Source organism: Talpa europaea, assembly GCF_964194135.1.
Source record: "Talpa europaea genome assembly, chromosome: 6".
Taxonomy (NCBI): domain Eukaryota; kingdom Metazoa; phylum Chordata; class Mammalia; order Eulipotyphla; family Talpidae; genus Talpa; species Talpa europaea.
This window is the reverse complement of record NC_140072.1, coordinates 17,440,279-17,457,320: the sequence shown is the minus strand read 5'-3', so window position 1 is coordinate 17,457,320 and position 17,042 is coordinate 17,440,279. Positions and strand designations below refer to the sequence as shown.

General features: G+C 49.2%; 1 protein-coding gene across 1 annotated transcript in view; it reads left to right on the top strand.

The window, feature by feature from the left end:
* Nucleotides 1–12,040: 12,040 nt before the first annotated feature.
* Nucleotides 12,041–17,042, top strand: part of GALNT14 (polypeptide N-acetylgalactosaminyltransferase 14) — a gene marked incomplete at both ends in the record, with an annotated part of 182,653 nt that continues 177,651 nt past the window's right edge. The window contains one exon of the mRNA XM_084235735.1: nucleotides 12,041–12,169. Coding sequence (XP_084091861.1) covers nucleotides 12,041–12,169 — 129 coding nt within the window. The remainder of the gene's footprint in view (nucleotides 12,170–17,042) is intronic.

The window sequence follows — 17,042 nt, the reverse complement described above, 5'->3', positions numbered from 1 at the left end:
AGGACAGCCTGCTGTGGCGATTCGCTTCCTGATGAAGGAAAAGGAGTTTTGAAGGAGGAGTAGCTGGCAGGGGTTTGGTGAGTGAGGCTATGAGGCCACTCCTCTTAACTGGATAGAGCTGGCAGCAGAGAGGGTAGAAAAGAGAGGATGTTTTGAAAGTGACCAGGAGTGGCCAAGAGAGAGAGAGAGAGTCAGGAGAGAATTAGAGGAGTTGGTTCTTTATTCCACACCTTTCTCTCCCACCTTCCGCTGCTGGTTCAGGCTCCACCACAGTTATCTAGCTTGAGTTGACATGTCAACTCCTCACATAGACTTGGTATATATCTAAGTGCTTGAACATTATTATTGTTAATATCAGTGGGCCATTTTCATTCAATTCCTGTAAATGGTAATCCATACCTTCCTACCCCTAACACACACACACACACACACACACACACACCACAGGCCCTCACATACTATACACATACCACACACACCACACATCACACATCACACACACATACCACACATACACATACACACACCACACATACACACACACTCCTTACATACCATACACATAGATACATACCATATAGCTCCCCACACACTCCATACACACACACCATACGTACGCACCACACACATACCATAGTCCCCCACACATACTACACACACACATCAACACATCACAGCCCCCTATATACCACACACATACACACACACACACACACAGCTTCCCATGCATAAAACATAACAGTGAAAACCTCACAGCCGTTTGCTACACCCTGAGAGCTCTTTGTCTTTGAGAGTCCAGAAGGAAAAATCCACCAGCCATCAAAGATTTTAATTATTTATTTTTAATTACACAAGCCAAGCATGAATATGTTCTGGTTGTAAAAAATTCACACAATACATACAAAATTAAAGTGACCCCCAAATGAAGAATTTTAAATAGCTCTGGCCCTCACCTGTCAGCTCTGCCATGGGCCCGTTCTGGCGAAGGTCAGTGAATTTGGCAAAGATCTAAGGAGACAGACTCCTTGTTGGCCCAGAAGGATAGGGAAGCTGGGGTCACTCAGATAATGTGAGGGGGGTCTGTAGTTGAACTTACCCTTTATGTTTAGAAGCTTTGGACTTTGCCAGGAATGTACTCTTAGATTTTTTCAGTTTTCTTTTATAGGACGAAGGGGAGAGGACATGGTCCCCTGCCTTTCTGCTGAGATTTGCCTTTTTCTTGAACACATGCAGCATTAGGGCGGTCAGCACCACAGGCAAAGGCTTAGCACTGGGTTGTAGGCTGCGGCTGCTCTCCAGAGGGCTGCCTTCCAGCTTGGGTGGAAGGAAGGAAGTCTTCACATATCCCCCGTCCCACCTGATTCACTGGAGGAGGTTCTCAGTGTTTGCTCACCTCCTTCCTTGAGCTTAAGGTACCTGGTCATCTTTGGCTGTAGCAGATGGGCAGATACTTATCAAATTCATCTCTTTCTCAACAACATCGTATTAGTGGGTATTTCCCTATAGCCTCAATTAACCCCTGTATAAATTTGCTATGGAACTAAATGGAGATAAATTAAGAGTTTTTGAGGAAGAGTCAGAAACACATTGACTAGGAGAATACTTGAGGCAGAAAGGATCTTCGAGACCATCAGTTTAATTTTTCACTTTACAAGTGAAGACATCAAAGACCAGAGAAATTTGGTCCAATGTCTCAAGTCATGTAGGCAGAGTTAGAAGAAGAGAGAGCCAGGAATTTTGATTCCAAACTCCCAGCTCAGTGCTCCATCCATTACACCAGAGTTGGAATTCAAGTGGCCACTCTGTTCTGCCTCCCAGGCCAGGGCAGGTCACAATGATTCTTGGTTCCAGTTGCTCCATCACCCCTGTCTATCTTAGAGTAGCACCTCTAAGAGCAACAGAGGAAATGATGACTGCCAAGTGTGATGCAAATCACCAAGCAACCTTCAAATACAAGTGATCGTCCTCCAGATATTGTAAAGACAAGCATTCTTAATTGCTTAGTCATCTGTAGTAGAATTTCTCAAAGCCCAATCATCACCTACCTGAATGAATGTTTTTGGGAGTCTAGCTAGGAAGCTTTGCTTTTTTGTTTTGGTTTATCTTTTGAAGTTCTCAAGGAATTTGATTATAGACTGAATGTTACATAATTGTAGAAGATTATTTTTAATTCAGTTGTGGTAATGGTGTTGGGGTGATGATGAACATGTCATTAATTTTGGGGAATATGTTTTTCTTGGTTATTTACAGTTGTTTAGGTGTTGTCTATCACAATGTCTGTAATTTACTTTTTAATGATCCAGCAATTATAGATGCATGTATGTGTGCATACACATATGGTAATATGTTTACAATGTTTGAATCTAGGTGGGAGGCATATTACATGTGTGACTGTCTTTCTATCTTTATGTATGTTTGAATTCTTTATAATAGACTAGTCAGACAAGTTCTCTAGATGTTTCTAATTCTCTGAGGTTTGAGAACCCTTGCTGTGGATCTGTAAGCCAGTGACCAATGACAAAGTGTGAGTGAACTCTTCTTAACGCCCTCCTTGGTAGCTTGTCAGAATTGGAACCACTTTTACTCAGCAATACTGTTGAGGTTCTATTTCTCCTTGCCTATATGAGTTGTTGATAATACAGCATATTAAAATAATAGACTACTGTTCTTATTTCCAGCCAGGTCTAGAAGTGACACTATTTCAAGTTGGAGATATTGATTAGACCAGTGGTTCTCAAACTTGGGTACCTAGAAACACCCCCTCCCCCCTCCCCCACCACACACATACTCACCCCACGTTGAATTTCAACAAGCTTAGGGTGAGACACAGACATCTGATTTCACAGCTGTCAGAGGTAATCCTATTCTCCATCTAGGTTTGAAGTTCTTTGTTTTAGACCAAGATGGCCACAAGGTCAAAGTCAGATTTAATTCCCAAATTAAGAACTATGTAAGTGCTATACCTTAATAACATCCTATACACCTTACCCTGTTCTACCATTTTTAAATGTTTGGAAAAATGAAAAACTGAACCAAGAGAAAGGGGAATGGCCCAGGGTAATTTACAATTGCAAATACAGATTCGATTTTTTTTTCCTTTCTTGTGAGAAACCGCTACATTTATTGTAGAGGTAGCTGCACTTTATTGATGGGTGAAAAGAGGCCTTTATTCGTTGTTCTCTCTTTACCAAATGTATCAACTACCTCAGGAGTTTTAGATGAAAAGGTAAAAATGTTTTGTCAGCATTAGTGAATTATGATCACAATGAATGATGCTTTTAATGAAAACCACTTGATGAACACTTAGCCTGCAAGCCTGAAAGGAGAAATTGAACCTCAGGAAACAGAAAAATTAACCACTCACCCCTCACCCAACGAGCTTTATTATTAACATTTTCTGGGCCTTCACAGCTTTGGACATACAGGAAGACAGAAACAGCCTTTGGGGGCAGCCCTGGGGATTGCAGGGGGCAGCTGCAGGGGGTGGCTGCAGGGCCCTACAGCAGGGCTCCAGAAAGCAGCTTCCCCTGTTCTTATGTAATACGTTGTTGCAGCTTAAACCTTTAATTAACCAGAGATGTCATCAAGAAAAGTTTGCCAAGGAAGAGGATGCCTGGTTTAATTAAAAAGATCTTTAATAGTTATTAAGGAAATCAATTTGAAATTCAGGCTTGAGAGCGGTGATGGGGGAAGAAATCACTGAAAGGACTCTGCCATCTCTCTGGGTAATGGATTTTAACCCTTTGATCTGCACTGCTTCAAAATCCCTGGGGCAGCGGTGCTGGGAAGGAGAGGGATGCTTATCATTCATCTCTTGCGAATCTACATTCCAGATCCAAGCGAGAAGGTAACCTTTCTGGGATGCAGTTATCCTGGCAATCGAAGGAAATGGGAAACCTTTATAAATTGAAAATCTCCTACCTCATAAGTATAAGCTGTTTTTTTTTTTTTTTTCAAAGAGATGCATTATTTCTCCCTGAGGATTTGTGCTTAGACTGTACATCAGCTTCTTTCCATTACCACTCAAACCCGCCTTCTTCAGATCAAGCCAGAAAAAGGGATTTGGCTCTTTGGAGCACAAGAGAAATATTATTTTCACTTGTCTCATGAAAATGATGACACAAAAGGTGAAATAGCCAGGGGATGGGCAAAATAAATTGTCTGCATAGGAGGAAACTGCAAAAGGGAAGGAGTTTTTATTTAAAAAAAAAAAAAAGAACACAGTATTTTGCCGACAGGGGGCTGATCACCATCCGATGCAGCCCAGTTGAGTTCAAATGCTAATAGCACTTTTCAAATAATCTATGTTTAATTAATGTTTGTACAGCACTTAGAGAGGGAGACTCAAGACAGGTGCAGAGGATGGCTACAAAAATGACTCTCCTGTGGCAGTGTGGCTATCTTTCAAGCGGACGAAGATGGCCTCTTTCTGGGACTCATGTCAGTCCTCAGCAGGAATGCAGCCGAGAGGTGAGACTGGACCTTGTAACACTCAAGCCTGCATCTTCATCACCAGCTTACACTTTCCTGAAGAGCTGGAATCAGACCTATACTTATTTGTATTCCTCACAGCAAACTGCCCAGAGTCTGTGCTCACAACGTATTGCTTGTTTTGCTGATCACCTGGAAACTTACCCGAAACATCTCAGCTCCCTGTTTCACTTGGTCTATTAAACCTGGGGAGGGCAGATCTATTCTAACCCTAGCTCTACTCATGAGCTAGCTGTCTTGCTGCAGGTGGATCATGTAGCTTCTCTGGCTCCACTTTCCTCAGTTAAAAAATGAGGAACATTGAACTAGATGATCTCCAAGGCCCCTTCTGACCTGAATAGTGTCTGATCCACTATTTCTTCTGTATCCTAGCCAGGCAGATTCTGTTCTTAGGCTAGTAGAATGATAGTGCAGAGGAAATCTCCATGCCTATTAAAACATTATGGCTAATGTTTGGGAGGGTGTAGAGAAAAATAATTCCTTGTACACCGCTGGTAGGAACGCAGACTGGTTCAGCCCCTATGGAAAAACGTATGGACATTTCTCAAAATATTAAAAATAGACCCACCATATGATCCAGCAATTCTACTTCGAGCTATCTATTTGAAGAATACTAAAATACTAATTCAAAGGGACATATGCACTTCTCTGTTCATTGCAGCACTATTTATAAGTCAAGCCAAATTATGGAAACAACCTAAATACCCATCAACAGAGCGGGTGGTTAAGTTGATTAAGATGCGGTACCCAGTGGAATACTACTCAGCTATATAATAGGATAAGTTTTTATTCCTTTTTATTTTTTTAATGACTAATTTTATTTTATATATTTTATATATCATTTTTCATTTTTGCACAATGTATGCATTTTCGTCTTGGTTATATTCCCCGTGCAATTCCCACCCCCCTTATTTTGACCCTCCTCTCTCTTCCCCCACCCCTAGTGTGTCTCTAGTTTATAGCTGCTTGTTGATTTTGATTTTCACTTTATTATAAATAGTCTTTTTCCAAAATAGGATAAGTTTTGCCATTTGTGGCAACATGGCTGGAACTGAAGGAGATTATGCTAAGCAAAATAATCCAGAAAAAAACAAAATATGAATGGTTTTGTTATGGAGCAGCCCCGATATAAAACGGGGTGCCTGGCTGTGGGTCCTCACCCGCGCGCTTACAAGGGACTTATTAATACTCCACTGCAGGCACACACAAAAGGTTAATAAAAGGTTTATTTACAAGGGAAAGGGAAATGAGGAAATGTGCAACTCAGGGAGAAAATAGGGAAATAAAGTCTTTAATGCGTCCTACCCGATCCGCCCAACTGGAAACCCAAAGGCACTCTCAGAGCTGGCCGGGCGCTGCGAGCTGGCGGAGAGTCAAAAAGGGAATCCCCCAAAGCCCACGTGTCTGGTTTTATACCAAACCTGGCGGCTTAACCCCACCCTCAGGTCCCAGCCACCCTCCCTTTGGTGGTGATGGGATTTGTCTTTCCCAATGTCCTGATGGCTTTGGTCTGGAGTGGGGGTGGGGTCCACAAAGCCTGTATGGGATTAGCTCAGGACATCCTTTTCCCCCTAACAGTTTCACTTCCATGTGGAATATAGAGGGGAAAAAAAAAACAACAACAAAGGAACTGACAAAACTAAACCAGAACAAACCCGAAAAGTGATTGCAGAATTGAGGCTGCTTGAGAGGGAGGGAGGAAGGGACAGGAACAGAGGAGGAAGACGACCCACTGTCCTAGGATGAAGGACTATAGGTGTTTTGATGGTGGAGTGAAAACATAACATGAGGAGGCGTGAACCTATACCCCTGAATCATGGGCAGGGCTGTAAACCAACGTGACTTCAGTAAAGCAGGAAAAGGAGATACAGTTGAACTGGGGGAAGAAAAATGTGTGGCTGCAGAGTGGGGTTGTAAACTGGCCAGCAGTGGGTTGGATCCCGGCTGTAGACCTGTGCAGTAACCCATTTGCTTTCCCCAGGGTGAATTAGTTAATAGCAGTTAAAATCCAGGAGGTTTCTTATAGTTAACTGGACTTCCGCTTCCACTGAGATGCGGAACTGTTTCAACGATGAACACTTTGAGCTGAGTCCTGAATGGGTCACCCACAGTGTCCTCCTGTCATGTCCTGGACACCAAGGCTTGCTGCCTGTGTGCCTAGGCGGTGGCTGCCCTGACTCGGCCCCTTTCCCTTGCTCATGTTTTTTTCGCGACCCATGTAGGTATGTGGGTGAGAGGAAGGGAGAATTGGAGCAGTTATTAGAGTCTAATGTCAGAAACCCAAGTCCTCTGAAGAAATGCTTGTCCCAGGAACCTGCTCCTTCTTGGGATGTGTGAACTGCCAGGTGGGTAAAATGCCTTCAGTTGGGTGGATAGCCTCAGTCATTGACTGGTGGGGTAATAGGATTGTTTCCCATTTAAAGCTAGCTCAGTCTATCCACATTGTCTCTTCTTTGCATTCATACCTTGAATATTGTTTACTCAGGATAGAGTCCCACCTGAACATTTAGACTCTCCCAAACTCAGCACATACACAAAACAACTTTACCAGCAAGGACCCACAGTTCTGGTTATCTGAGAAAAGCAAGCTTCCTTTGAGCAACATCACCGGAAGCCCTGTTAGAATGGCCTTCAGATGTATTGTCTAAAATTGGGATTTCCTGAAAATGTAGGGGTTGCTATTACCAACTATGCAAGGAGAATGGGATTAAACCAGGGGTGTCCCAAGCAGGATGGGGCACGTGGTGCCTCTGTTCAGCAGGCAACATCCGCTGAAGACTTGCTGACAGACTCTGCCACTGGCCACTGGAGGTTGTCCTGGGAAGCAGATTGACTCCATTTCCATCCCTGGGCCTGCTTGGCTCCTCCCACTATTGAAGTTCCTGCCAAGCTGGAGGCCCTCACACAGTTCTTTCCTTCTAGGACCTGAGCTCTCCCACCCGCTTCACTTTCCACTGATGCCTCAGAGCCAGGCTTACCAAGGACTGTGCTAATGACTCTTATGCTAATGATGAGGTTGCCTGTCAGACGTGACTGTCTGGGATTGGGACCTGGGAATAAAGGACATCTGTCTTCAGGTGCCTCCATTTCTTCTGCCTGTGCTCCCCTCTTTTTTAGAGTCCTTCTAGGTATGTCAGGGTAAAGAAGTTTCCTCTACTTTTCTTTATACTAATAAGATCACCCCTTCATGCTGCTAGGACTTCCATTTTTATGGGGATAGGGGACCCATGGCCTAGTTCATTGCAGGGAACCACTGAGGATCAAACCTGTTTTCACAACCAGAAAAGACATATCATTGTAGCAATAGTAAGTTTTACACTTGGCATTTGGGTGAGAAGCGAAGAAAGTTTGGGGGCATTTCGAATAATGAAAGAAAGAAGCAGGCTTTTGAAATGCAAAGCTAGAACTCCCTTTCCAGGAAGCAAATTATACAGTGGCACATTAAAAAAAAGGCGGGTAGGGGGGTGTGGTAGGGGGTGACGAGGGGTTGAAAGTACTGGGACCGTGAAAGGAGTTGTTTAATGGATAGAGAAAGATCCAGAAAGGTGACTCTCAGATCCTTTGGATAAAGTCACCCATCTCCTCGTCAAAGATAAGAGGAAAAGCGGCTGGCTTTATTCTTTATTCTTTTGACAAAGATGCACCAGTGTGGCTGAGAGAGGAGGCAAGCTTGGTAATAGCTGCTCATTCACCAGGCAGCCTAAACCATTCTAGCGCTCACTTTACAAAAAGCCTTTCAGGAGATGCAGGACATGAGGTTTTGACAGGCTCTCCAGTGGCAAGGAAGAGGAGAGGAGCAAGAGCAAACAGGGGTTGATGTATTATTTATGGTTGGAGAACTTAACAGCAGCCTGCGAGGGTCGGCCCAAAGACTCGCGTCTATGGAATCGAGACAGACATCTCTGAATTTCTTTTGCTGCCGGGACCCCTGCCAGTGCCGGGCCGGTGTGCCTGCCTTTCATCTCAGCGCTGGGCTGCAATCTGCCTGGCTCCTGGTTGTCTTTCCCTGTGGCCCATGATGAGTAGAGACCTTGACAGAAAACTGCCAGGGTCTCTGTGGGTGAAATCTCACTAGGTCTGCACAGAGGGCATCGTGCTGGGCACGTCAAATCTGAGCATGCAGATAGACACACACACACACACACACACACACACACACACACACACGCGTGCTCGCAGACTCTTACTGATGTCACACGGTGGGCAGAGAGGAGGATGTGGGACTTGGATCTGAAAGGAACAAAGGCAGATCGGCCTCTGCAGTGAGCTGGGCAAAGTGCAGGCGGACAGCGAAAGGAAATGAGAGGCAAAGTGCGAAACCCACAGCAGAAGCCGCTGGAGAGCATATGCATTGGACTTCACAGCTTCCTCCTGTTTCCAGCTTACATTTGCTCCATATGCTGCTTTACACAGCTTTTCGGGGCCATAATGGGTTTTATTCCATAGTTTTTATACTAACATGAATGACTCACATCTGCTCCAATACCCAATTTGCTCTCTAATGTCTTCCTTCGGCTGCAAGGGGAGAACAGCTCCCACAGAACTTGCCAGTGACAGCAGTGGCGAGAAGAGACCTAATTCAGGGACAAGGCAGCTTAGTGCCTGATAAGTGTGAGCTGGAAGGGGCTTAGAGAGGACCTGGCACAACAGAAGATGAAACTGAGACCAGAGAAATGAACGGGCCCAAGAGTATCATGACCAGGGAGTTGGGTCTGTCCTAGAACACCAGGATATACCTAATTCAGAATTTACTTATTTTTCTTATTTCCTGCCATGTTAAATCTTACCCTAGGAGGTTTTCCTACCCCTATTGGCTGTGATAGGAAAAAAGTAACCTGGATTAATTGCCAACCACAGCTAATTCCCCACTGGGCTCAACTGTGCTCTGCATTACTTAAGGTTATTAAAGTTTTAAACATCTGCCTGAGCATGGGGGACCCCTGGATAGGCTGTGTCCTGGGAGAGACCCCTGGATAGGCTCAGCCCTGCATGGAGACTCACCCGACATGTCGTTGTTTAAAGTCCCACCTGAAATGCTTTCAATCCAAATGGCAGCTACTATCAGACTACTAGATGCTTTTTGGCTGGATTGGGAAATGCTACTTGGCGAAACTGGAGTCCCCTGACAGCTTCCAAAGGCCCAGGGAATTTTCTCAATTTTGAGTGGAGGACAGTGATTCTGAGGCAAGCCCCTTGGAAGGCAATCCCTGCTCTCCCAGGCGTCCCTGGCCCTGTACAGGAGACTGAAGGTCTCCGTTTTCTTGCATCCCAAACAGTTAGCATGAAGGACCTGGTGCTGCACCGATTTTGAAAGCTTGGCGGTGGTGTTGTGTAACTGTCTGCCATCTGTTACTCAGAGGCAGCATCACAAAGCGCTGAGCAATGGACTCAGTGCTGCAGCTCCTGCCTGGAGCCCACAGCCTCTCAGCAGCTTGCCTGGGGGTCCCCTGCAGAGACTGCTGCAGCATGCTTTGCAGGCCCAAACCTGCAGGTCTGGGGGGAGCTCCTGGAAGAGAGCCTGGTGCTCCAGATACTGCAGGGACTAGTCTCTCACTGCTCTCTTCACCCCTTACCACGGTGATCTACCCGGACCCTGGCCTGGCCAAAGTGGGGGGTAGGGGGGGCCTGCTGCAACCTTTCAGGACAAAGGCAAATCCTGAACCATCCCCAGGGTGCTGTGAGAGCTGAATCTTGAGATGGGCTGGCAAGAGAGCCCAGGTGTTCTCGGTGGTTTGATTTCCACCTCTGTTCCCAACTAAAAACTTATCTAAGCCTGTCCAAAAACTCTTTGCAATTGTGAGGGAGGTTTGCCCTGTGGCAACAAACATGGGGCTTTCAGCAGACACCACCATGCCTCACTTCACTTCTTGGGGCACCACCTTAGTAGAGAGTGAATTTTGGATCCCTTTTGTACAGCAGCACCTTCAGAAGGATGTGAGATATGGGGGCTTCCCCTGTGCCTGGCTCAGGGGGGAGAGAAGCAAGGATGGTGGCTACAGCAGTTGGCACGACATTGTCTTCTCTCCAAGCAACTGGATGAGATAAACATCCCTCCAACTAAGGCTGCCTACATTCAAATGGCTGGTTTTGCTCCCACTGGGTTGCCCAGGGGAGTCCTCACTCCCCCTTTCTGAGTGATCAAATGATCAGAGACCACCAGAGCCTTGCAATCAGCGTCCGCAACTATTCACTCACTAGTCAGAGGAGGTACCGTCGCCCCCATTTTGGGGATGGAGGCAGGTAAAAGGACTTGCCTGAGATTCTCACAAGTAATGAGAGAATGTTCTGCGCCAGATCAGGGACCCTAGTCCAGGGATAGCGCTATTATTCCCCTGAGCTGATAATCCAATTCAGAATTTCCTCCGCCCCTAGACCCAAGTAGCTTTAGTCTGCAGCGGGAGGAGGAGGCACACTCCAAAGGCATTTGGGGAAAGCGGCTTTTGGAAGGTAACCTCCTTCCTCTAGTATCTCCCCTGCCAAAGCTCACTTTCCAACCCCCTTTGTGGCCAGCCCAACTTTGGGTGCCCTTTCTTGCTAGCACAGAGCCGCGAGGCTTACAGGGAGAGAAAACCCTTGGGGGAGATAATTGTGCCTTAATAAATGGATTTCTTTAATTTTAGACCAGCCGAGCGTTCCACCAAGCAGATAAACTTGCCAGGCACCTGCAGGCAAGCAATAAACACCCCGGGAGTTGGCTGAACTCGACCTCAGCCCTGCTCCACCAGGGGGGTGAACCCTGGTGTGGCAGCAGCACCCCCAGCGCCCCAAGTCCCAGCGCCTTCTCCCTGAGGGCCGCGCACTGCAGGCGGGACCCGGCGCGAGCGCCACGTGCAGCCCCCGCGGCGAGCTGGAAAGTCTCCCCGGCGCGGCTCAGCGCGGCGCGGGCTGGCCCTGGGTCCCGCGAGCAGCCCGGGGCGGGGAAGGGCGCGGGGAGGGGCGCGGGGGGGGGCGGCCTCCCCCACGCACAGCTCCTGCCCGGCCCCTCCCCAGCCGAGGCTCAGCCGCGAAGCTGCGCCCAGGGCTCCCGCGCGAGCGGCCCCAGAACGCAGCTGCGTGCGCCCCGGGCGGCGGGAGCGCCCCCACTCAGCCCCGCTCGCTCCCGCGCGGGCTCCCTCGGAATCGGCCCCCCTCCCCTGCGCTCCCCCCTCTCCCGCTTCCCTCGTGCTCCTCCCGGGGCGCCCCGCACAGCCTCGGATTGGCCCCTCCTCGCCGCTTCAGCCAGTTTCCCTCGCGGCGGCGGCGGGCTGGAGGCGGCGTGGCGGCGCGGGGAGCCCCTCGGCCACGCGCGCTCCTGCCGCCGGCGCGGACGTCCAGCCCGGCTGCCCCCCGGCCCCTCCCCGCGCGCCCCCTGGCGCCCCGCGCCCCCACCCCTGCTCGCCTCCTCCCGAGCGGGCGCAGCCCCTTGCCAGGTCCGGCCGCCCCTGCGCCCGGCTCCCCCGACCGTCGCTCCCGGAGCGGGGCGCTCGCGCCGGCTCCTGCCCCGCCGAGCCTGCCCGCCAGGGGGTGCCCCGGGGCGGCGCGGCGCGCGGAGGACTCGGCGGAGGGGACCATGCGGCGCCTGACTCGCCGCCTGATGCTGCCGATCTTCGGGGTGGTGTGGATCACCGTGATGCTGTTCTTCTGGGTCTCCAAGAAGAAGTTGGAGGTGCCGACGGGGCCCGAAGTGCAGACCCCCAAGGTACGGGGGCTGCGGCGCGCGGGCGCGGGGCAGCGGGCGCGGGGGGCGCGCAGCCGCGTGCCGGGGTGCGGGCGCCGGGGGCGCCCGGCGGGGTCTGCGCGCCGGGGCGGGTAGCGGGGCGCGGGCGGCGGCTGCGGGGGGTGTCTCGGGATTTGAAGGAAGCTCAGGGGGCGCCCCCGACCCGCGCGGTGTGAAAGTGGGTGTGGGCGCCGGGCGCGCGCTCGCGGACTGAGCGGGGCTCCCAACTTGGGCACCCGCCGGTCCCGCGGCGGAGGGGGCGCTGCGGGCGGGGCGCCCGGGGGCGGGGGGCGGGGGGGGGCGGGCGGGGGGGCGGGCTGGTGCTGGAGAAGTCTGGCGCGGCGCTGACCTGCTTCCCGCAGCCGCCAGGCCACACGGAGCGAGGCCGGAGGCCCGGGGTGCCCGCGCGCGCCTGTGCGTCGCAGGCGAGCGCCCTGCAGCTTCCTGGGCGGCTGCTGCCGGGGCCCACCCGGCCTGCTCCGCCCCGGCTTGGTAACTGCTCCCGAGCCCTTCAGCCGCCTTGGAAGTTGCCTGTGCCTTGAACCCCGCTGAAGAGCCTGTGAAGACAGGCGCCTCGGTATTGCCGGGGAGTTGGGGAGATGAGAATCCAAGTGGCGTTTCCGACTCCTGCCTACTTAGTTCCTCAGAACTGAGCCAGAAGGGCCTCCCTGCGGGCCTCCGGGTTACTTTCATTCAGGCCCCCAGACTTCAGGCTCTTTCTCCTCCACAGACCAGGCCCTGTGGGACCCAGAGCGAGCGCTGGGGGTGGGGCCGCGTTTATGAATGGGATCCGGAGCAGTGCTCCAGGGACTGGGAGAAAGCTCCTGGAGAAGCTTATTGTCAGAAGCAGAGTGTAGGAAATGGAAGGAGGAAGGGAGGAGTCTCCCAGTATGTGTAGTACTGAGGACCTACTATGTGCCAGTACATAGTGGGTGCTGCTTCACTACCAGTGGAGGGTTATTCTTTTTTTTGTAGTTCAGGAAACAGGTTCAGAGCCTTGGGTTTCTTTCCTTAGGTCTCTCTGATGAAAACTCAGACCTCGATATTCAGAATCCTTCCACTATATCCAGTTCTCTCAGGTCCTCTTTGCCACTTATTGTTCGGAACCCGGCCAGTTTGCTCAGTTGAGTTCCACAAGCATTTGTTGATGATCTGCCGTGTGCCTGGCTAGGTGCTAGTTACTGGCACCTGGCTAGTGTGCTAGGTGCTAGTTACTGTGGGTACAGAGGTGTAGAACTTATTCTGGGTGTAGGGTGGGGTGGGGTGGGGCTTTTGCTCATCAGTGGGCCAGAGACTTGAAGAGTGCTGAGGGCTAAGAGAACTCATGCCCTGGTGTCACGGGAGCCTGGGGGACTTCCTGGAGGAGGAGGAGGTAACAACTGAGTTCAGAAGGATAATCAGTAGGTTTGCCAGTAGGTAGGGAGGGCATTCCAGGGAGAGGTTAACTGCACAGAGGAATGACACAGCACGTTGTTCGAGTTTGGCATAGTTTGAGTGTAAAGCATGTGACTGACGGCTGTGATGAGGCTGGGGAGGTGAAGAGGGGTTGGGCAGTACCTGTGGGTGCTCAGGGGCCTTGGGAGCTACTCATCTGGGAAGTGATGAGGGTCAGACAGGTGACTTCAAACAGCCTTCATCATACCGGATCAATTTTCTCCCTCAGTTCAGACCTGCACATAGATCTGGGAGCTTTCTTCTTTTCCCTGCTTTTGCTCCTTGTGATACAGTTAATGATGCCTGCAGGGACGTGAACTCTTTCTGTTTTGCGTTGAACCTCATTACCTTAAGCTTACTTATTCTCAGTTTACGCCAGGGATCTGGGATGAGAGCTCTCTTTCCTTCTTGGTGTATTTTGCTCTTGCTCCTTACCTCCTCTCATCCTGGTGTGTACAGAAACCACATTTATCTAATGCGGCTGTTCGCCAGGCCCTGTACTGGGCTTGGGGGCTGTTGTGAAGAGTATTCTGTGTCTCTGCTTTTGTGGCTGGACCTGGAGTTTGGGGGTGGCGGGTGGTCTCATAAGTTCCTGGCTGAGGCCAAATTACAAACTAATGAGTGATGTGGGGTAGTGGCAGTGCAAGTCGGGATCCTGGAAGTCCTGACCTCTTGCTCTTTGCTTTAATATCTTATTCCTTCTTTCTTCCATTTCAGTATTCTTTATAGCCATAGTTTCTATAGGCTTTACACATCCTGCTATTTCTTCCTATTAGGTATCCTTCTTTTTTGTTAGTATATTTCTCCTTCTCTTTTTCACTCGTGTATATGACTGTGTGTCTACACTTCTGTGTTGTGGGTGTTTGTGGGTGCATTTAGTGTCTGGTGGATGAGCACCCCTCTGGATCTTAGTGTCTATATGTATCCGAGGCGAGAGGTGGAGGCGGCAAAGAGAGATTCCTTTTAGGCACCAGGGCAATTTTCCTCCCGTGACTTATCTGTAGAGAAGGTTTGTACATCCTGTCCGCAGGGCATTTGGCTCCCACACCTGACTGCATGTCAGAATCAAAATATGAATTTTGGGGCTTATGGTAGAGATTATGATTCTATAGATTGCCCTAGAATCAGTGTCTTTACAAGTGCTCTGTGTGAGTCTGAAGCTGCCTGTCGATGAAAGGGATTTGGAGGAAGAATACTCAGTCTGTTCATTTTTTTGGTAGCTGGCTTGGCCCCCTGTAAGTATGGCCAGTTGATTCGTTCTTCTTAAGTCCCTCACTGGCTGAGCTTGGCCAGCCTGTGTGCGCTCACGTGAAATAACAGTGGCTGGCGTTTGTATAGTATTTTACAAATTCACAAACTCCATTTTACATATGATAGCTCATTGAATCTCTACAACCACCACATAAGGCAGCTGATGCTTCTGTGCAGATGAGATTGAATAATGAGATTAAACAGTTGGCCCAAGATAACAAGGCTGTTACTAAGTGGCTATTTCTGCTCAGGGAGCAGAGGTTCTGAGTGACCACCCGTGTGCGCCTTCCATGCCGCTCAGCTGTGGGGGTTGCCAGGGTCTGCACTTGTGGGTAACTGGGTGAGGTCAGAGATATTTGCAATGGGTGCTCCCCACCCACTTTCCAGTGCTTACATGACTCACTCCTAGATGAGCCTTTGGAAAAGACCAGGGGGATTGGTGTAAGTTGTGGGGGAGCCACCTCAGAGGCAAACTTTCTCTCTCTGCCTTTGGAAGAGGCCAAGTGGGACAGTGGATGCTTCTCTGTCTGGGCTGAGTCTCCCAGGTGGGGAGAGTCCCCGGGGAGGTAGATGTGTCTTGGGGGTTGGCACCCAATGGTTGCAGGTGGCAGCAGTACTCCTGGTTGAGGAATCATTTGCCAGGGCAGAGATTATTTTCTCCACAGTAGGAATTTGAATGGGACATTTAAAAAAATGTGGTTTTTGGGTGATTCCAGCATCCTGGGTTTCCTGGGTGTGCTCAGGTACGGACACCAAGAGGTCCTGCGCTGTCTGCGCCTGTGCAAGTTTACATCCTGCGCGGATTCTTCCCAGTGTGATCCAGGGGGTCAGATTATTTTCCAAAGCAAGAACAGTGGGCTCCCTTTCCATAAAAATGTCCTGAGAAGTTGGGAATGGTGGAGGGTTGGAGAGGAGAGGCTGTGGTTTGGGCTGGTGGCTGGCGACTGCCTGACTCTTTGATTCCAGGCAGCAAACTGGGGTCCGCTACGTGTTCTAGTTTTGGGCTCCGGCTCCTTGTCTCCTTCCCTCAGAGTGTTAGGAACTGTCCTCATTCACCTCATGATGGAATCTCCAAAGTGGGGTGATAATAAAATAAAACCTATGCCCGGCCACAGTTTCAGTGCTGTGGAGAAGACGCACTGTGCTTCTAGTTTAAGGAAATTAATTGGATTTTTTTTCTTGGTTTCAAGAAGGGTTGGTTCTATTAATAGCTCAAGTAAAGATTTCTTTATGTTTGACTTTTTAATGTTGATTAGATTCTTTTACTGGGTTCCCTACTCCCAAATTCAGCAAAGCTCTAATTCCTAATTGAAAAATCATCTAATACGTTTGATGTCTTCATTCAACTATATTTTAGTGATAAATGTTTTACCACTAAAAAGGACCTGAAGATGTTTCATTTCTTCTTTCCCCTATCATGTGTTTGCCATTTGGAGAATTATACAATAACTGACAGAATTAAAAAAAAAAAAAACTAGCAAATTTGACACTCATTTCCAAGAAACTAAATTTAGTCCAGGGGCTTAGGGCTCAGAAAAAGCAAAAGAATGTGAGGCCTGAGGGTACTTTTTGAGGAAAGTATTGGAAATATAAAGGCTCCTGAATAAAGTGCCTCGGGCCCATGTAAATGTATTTGTGCTCTGCTAGAAATACAGCAAAGGCTATTAGAAAAGAGCTTGTCATTCTGTGGTATTTGCATACCTCAGATGCCTGAAGTATATGGCACTGTTATTTTTTTACGCATTTAGTAGATCGCTTCTCCCATTAAAAAAAAAATCTGGAATTTTAGAGAGTGACCCTGTGCATTTGTTAATGCTCAGTGTGTGCTGACTGGACTTTGTCCAGGGCATTTTGACTCTGGCATGACCACAGGAGCCCGTCACCAGCCTGGCGTCCATGCGTTCATTCACTGGTGTGCCTGCTGTTGCCAGGCTCCATGTGTCCTTCCACTCCAGGGCCATCCCGCGGCAGGCGAGGGGCTGAGGTGGACTGGTGAGAGGTTGGGGGACACTATGTAGCAGGTTGGAACCTCAAGTATTCAAGAAATCTGTCTTTGCTTTCAAGTTATCAACAAGCATTATTTTAAAAAATCTTTGAGGTATTTTTAAATACCCTTGTCCCATCCTATCAGGCTGGTGGGATTTTGACATTTGCGTCATTTTTGGCCTGC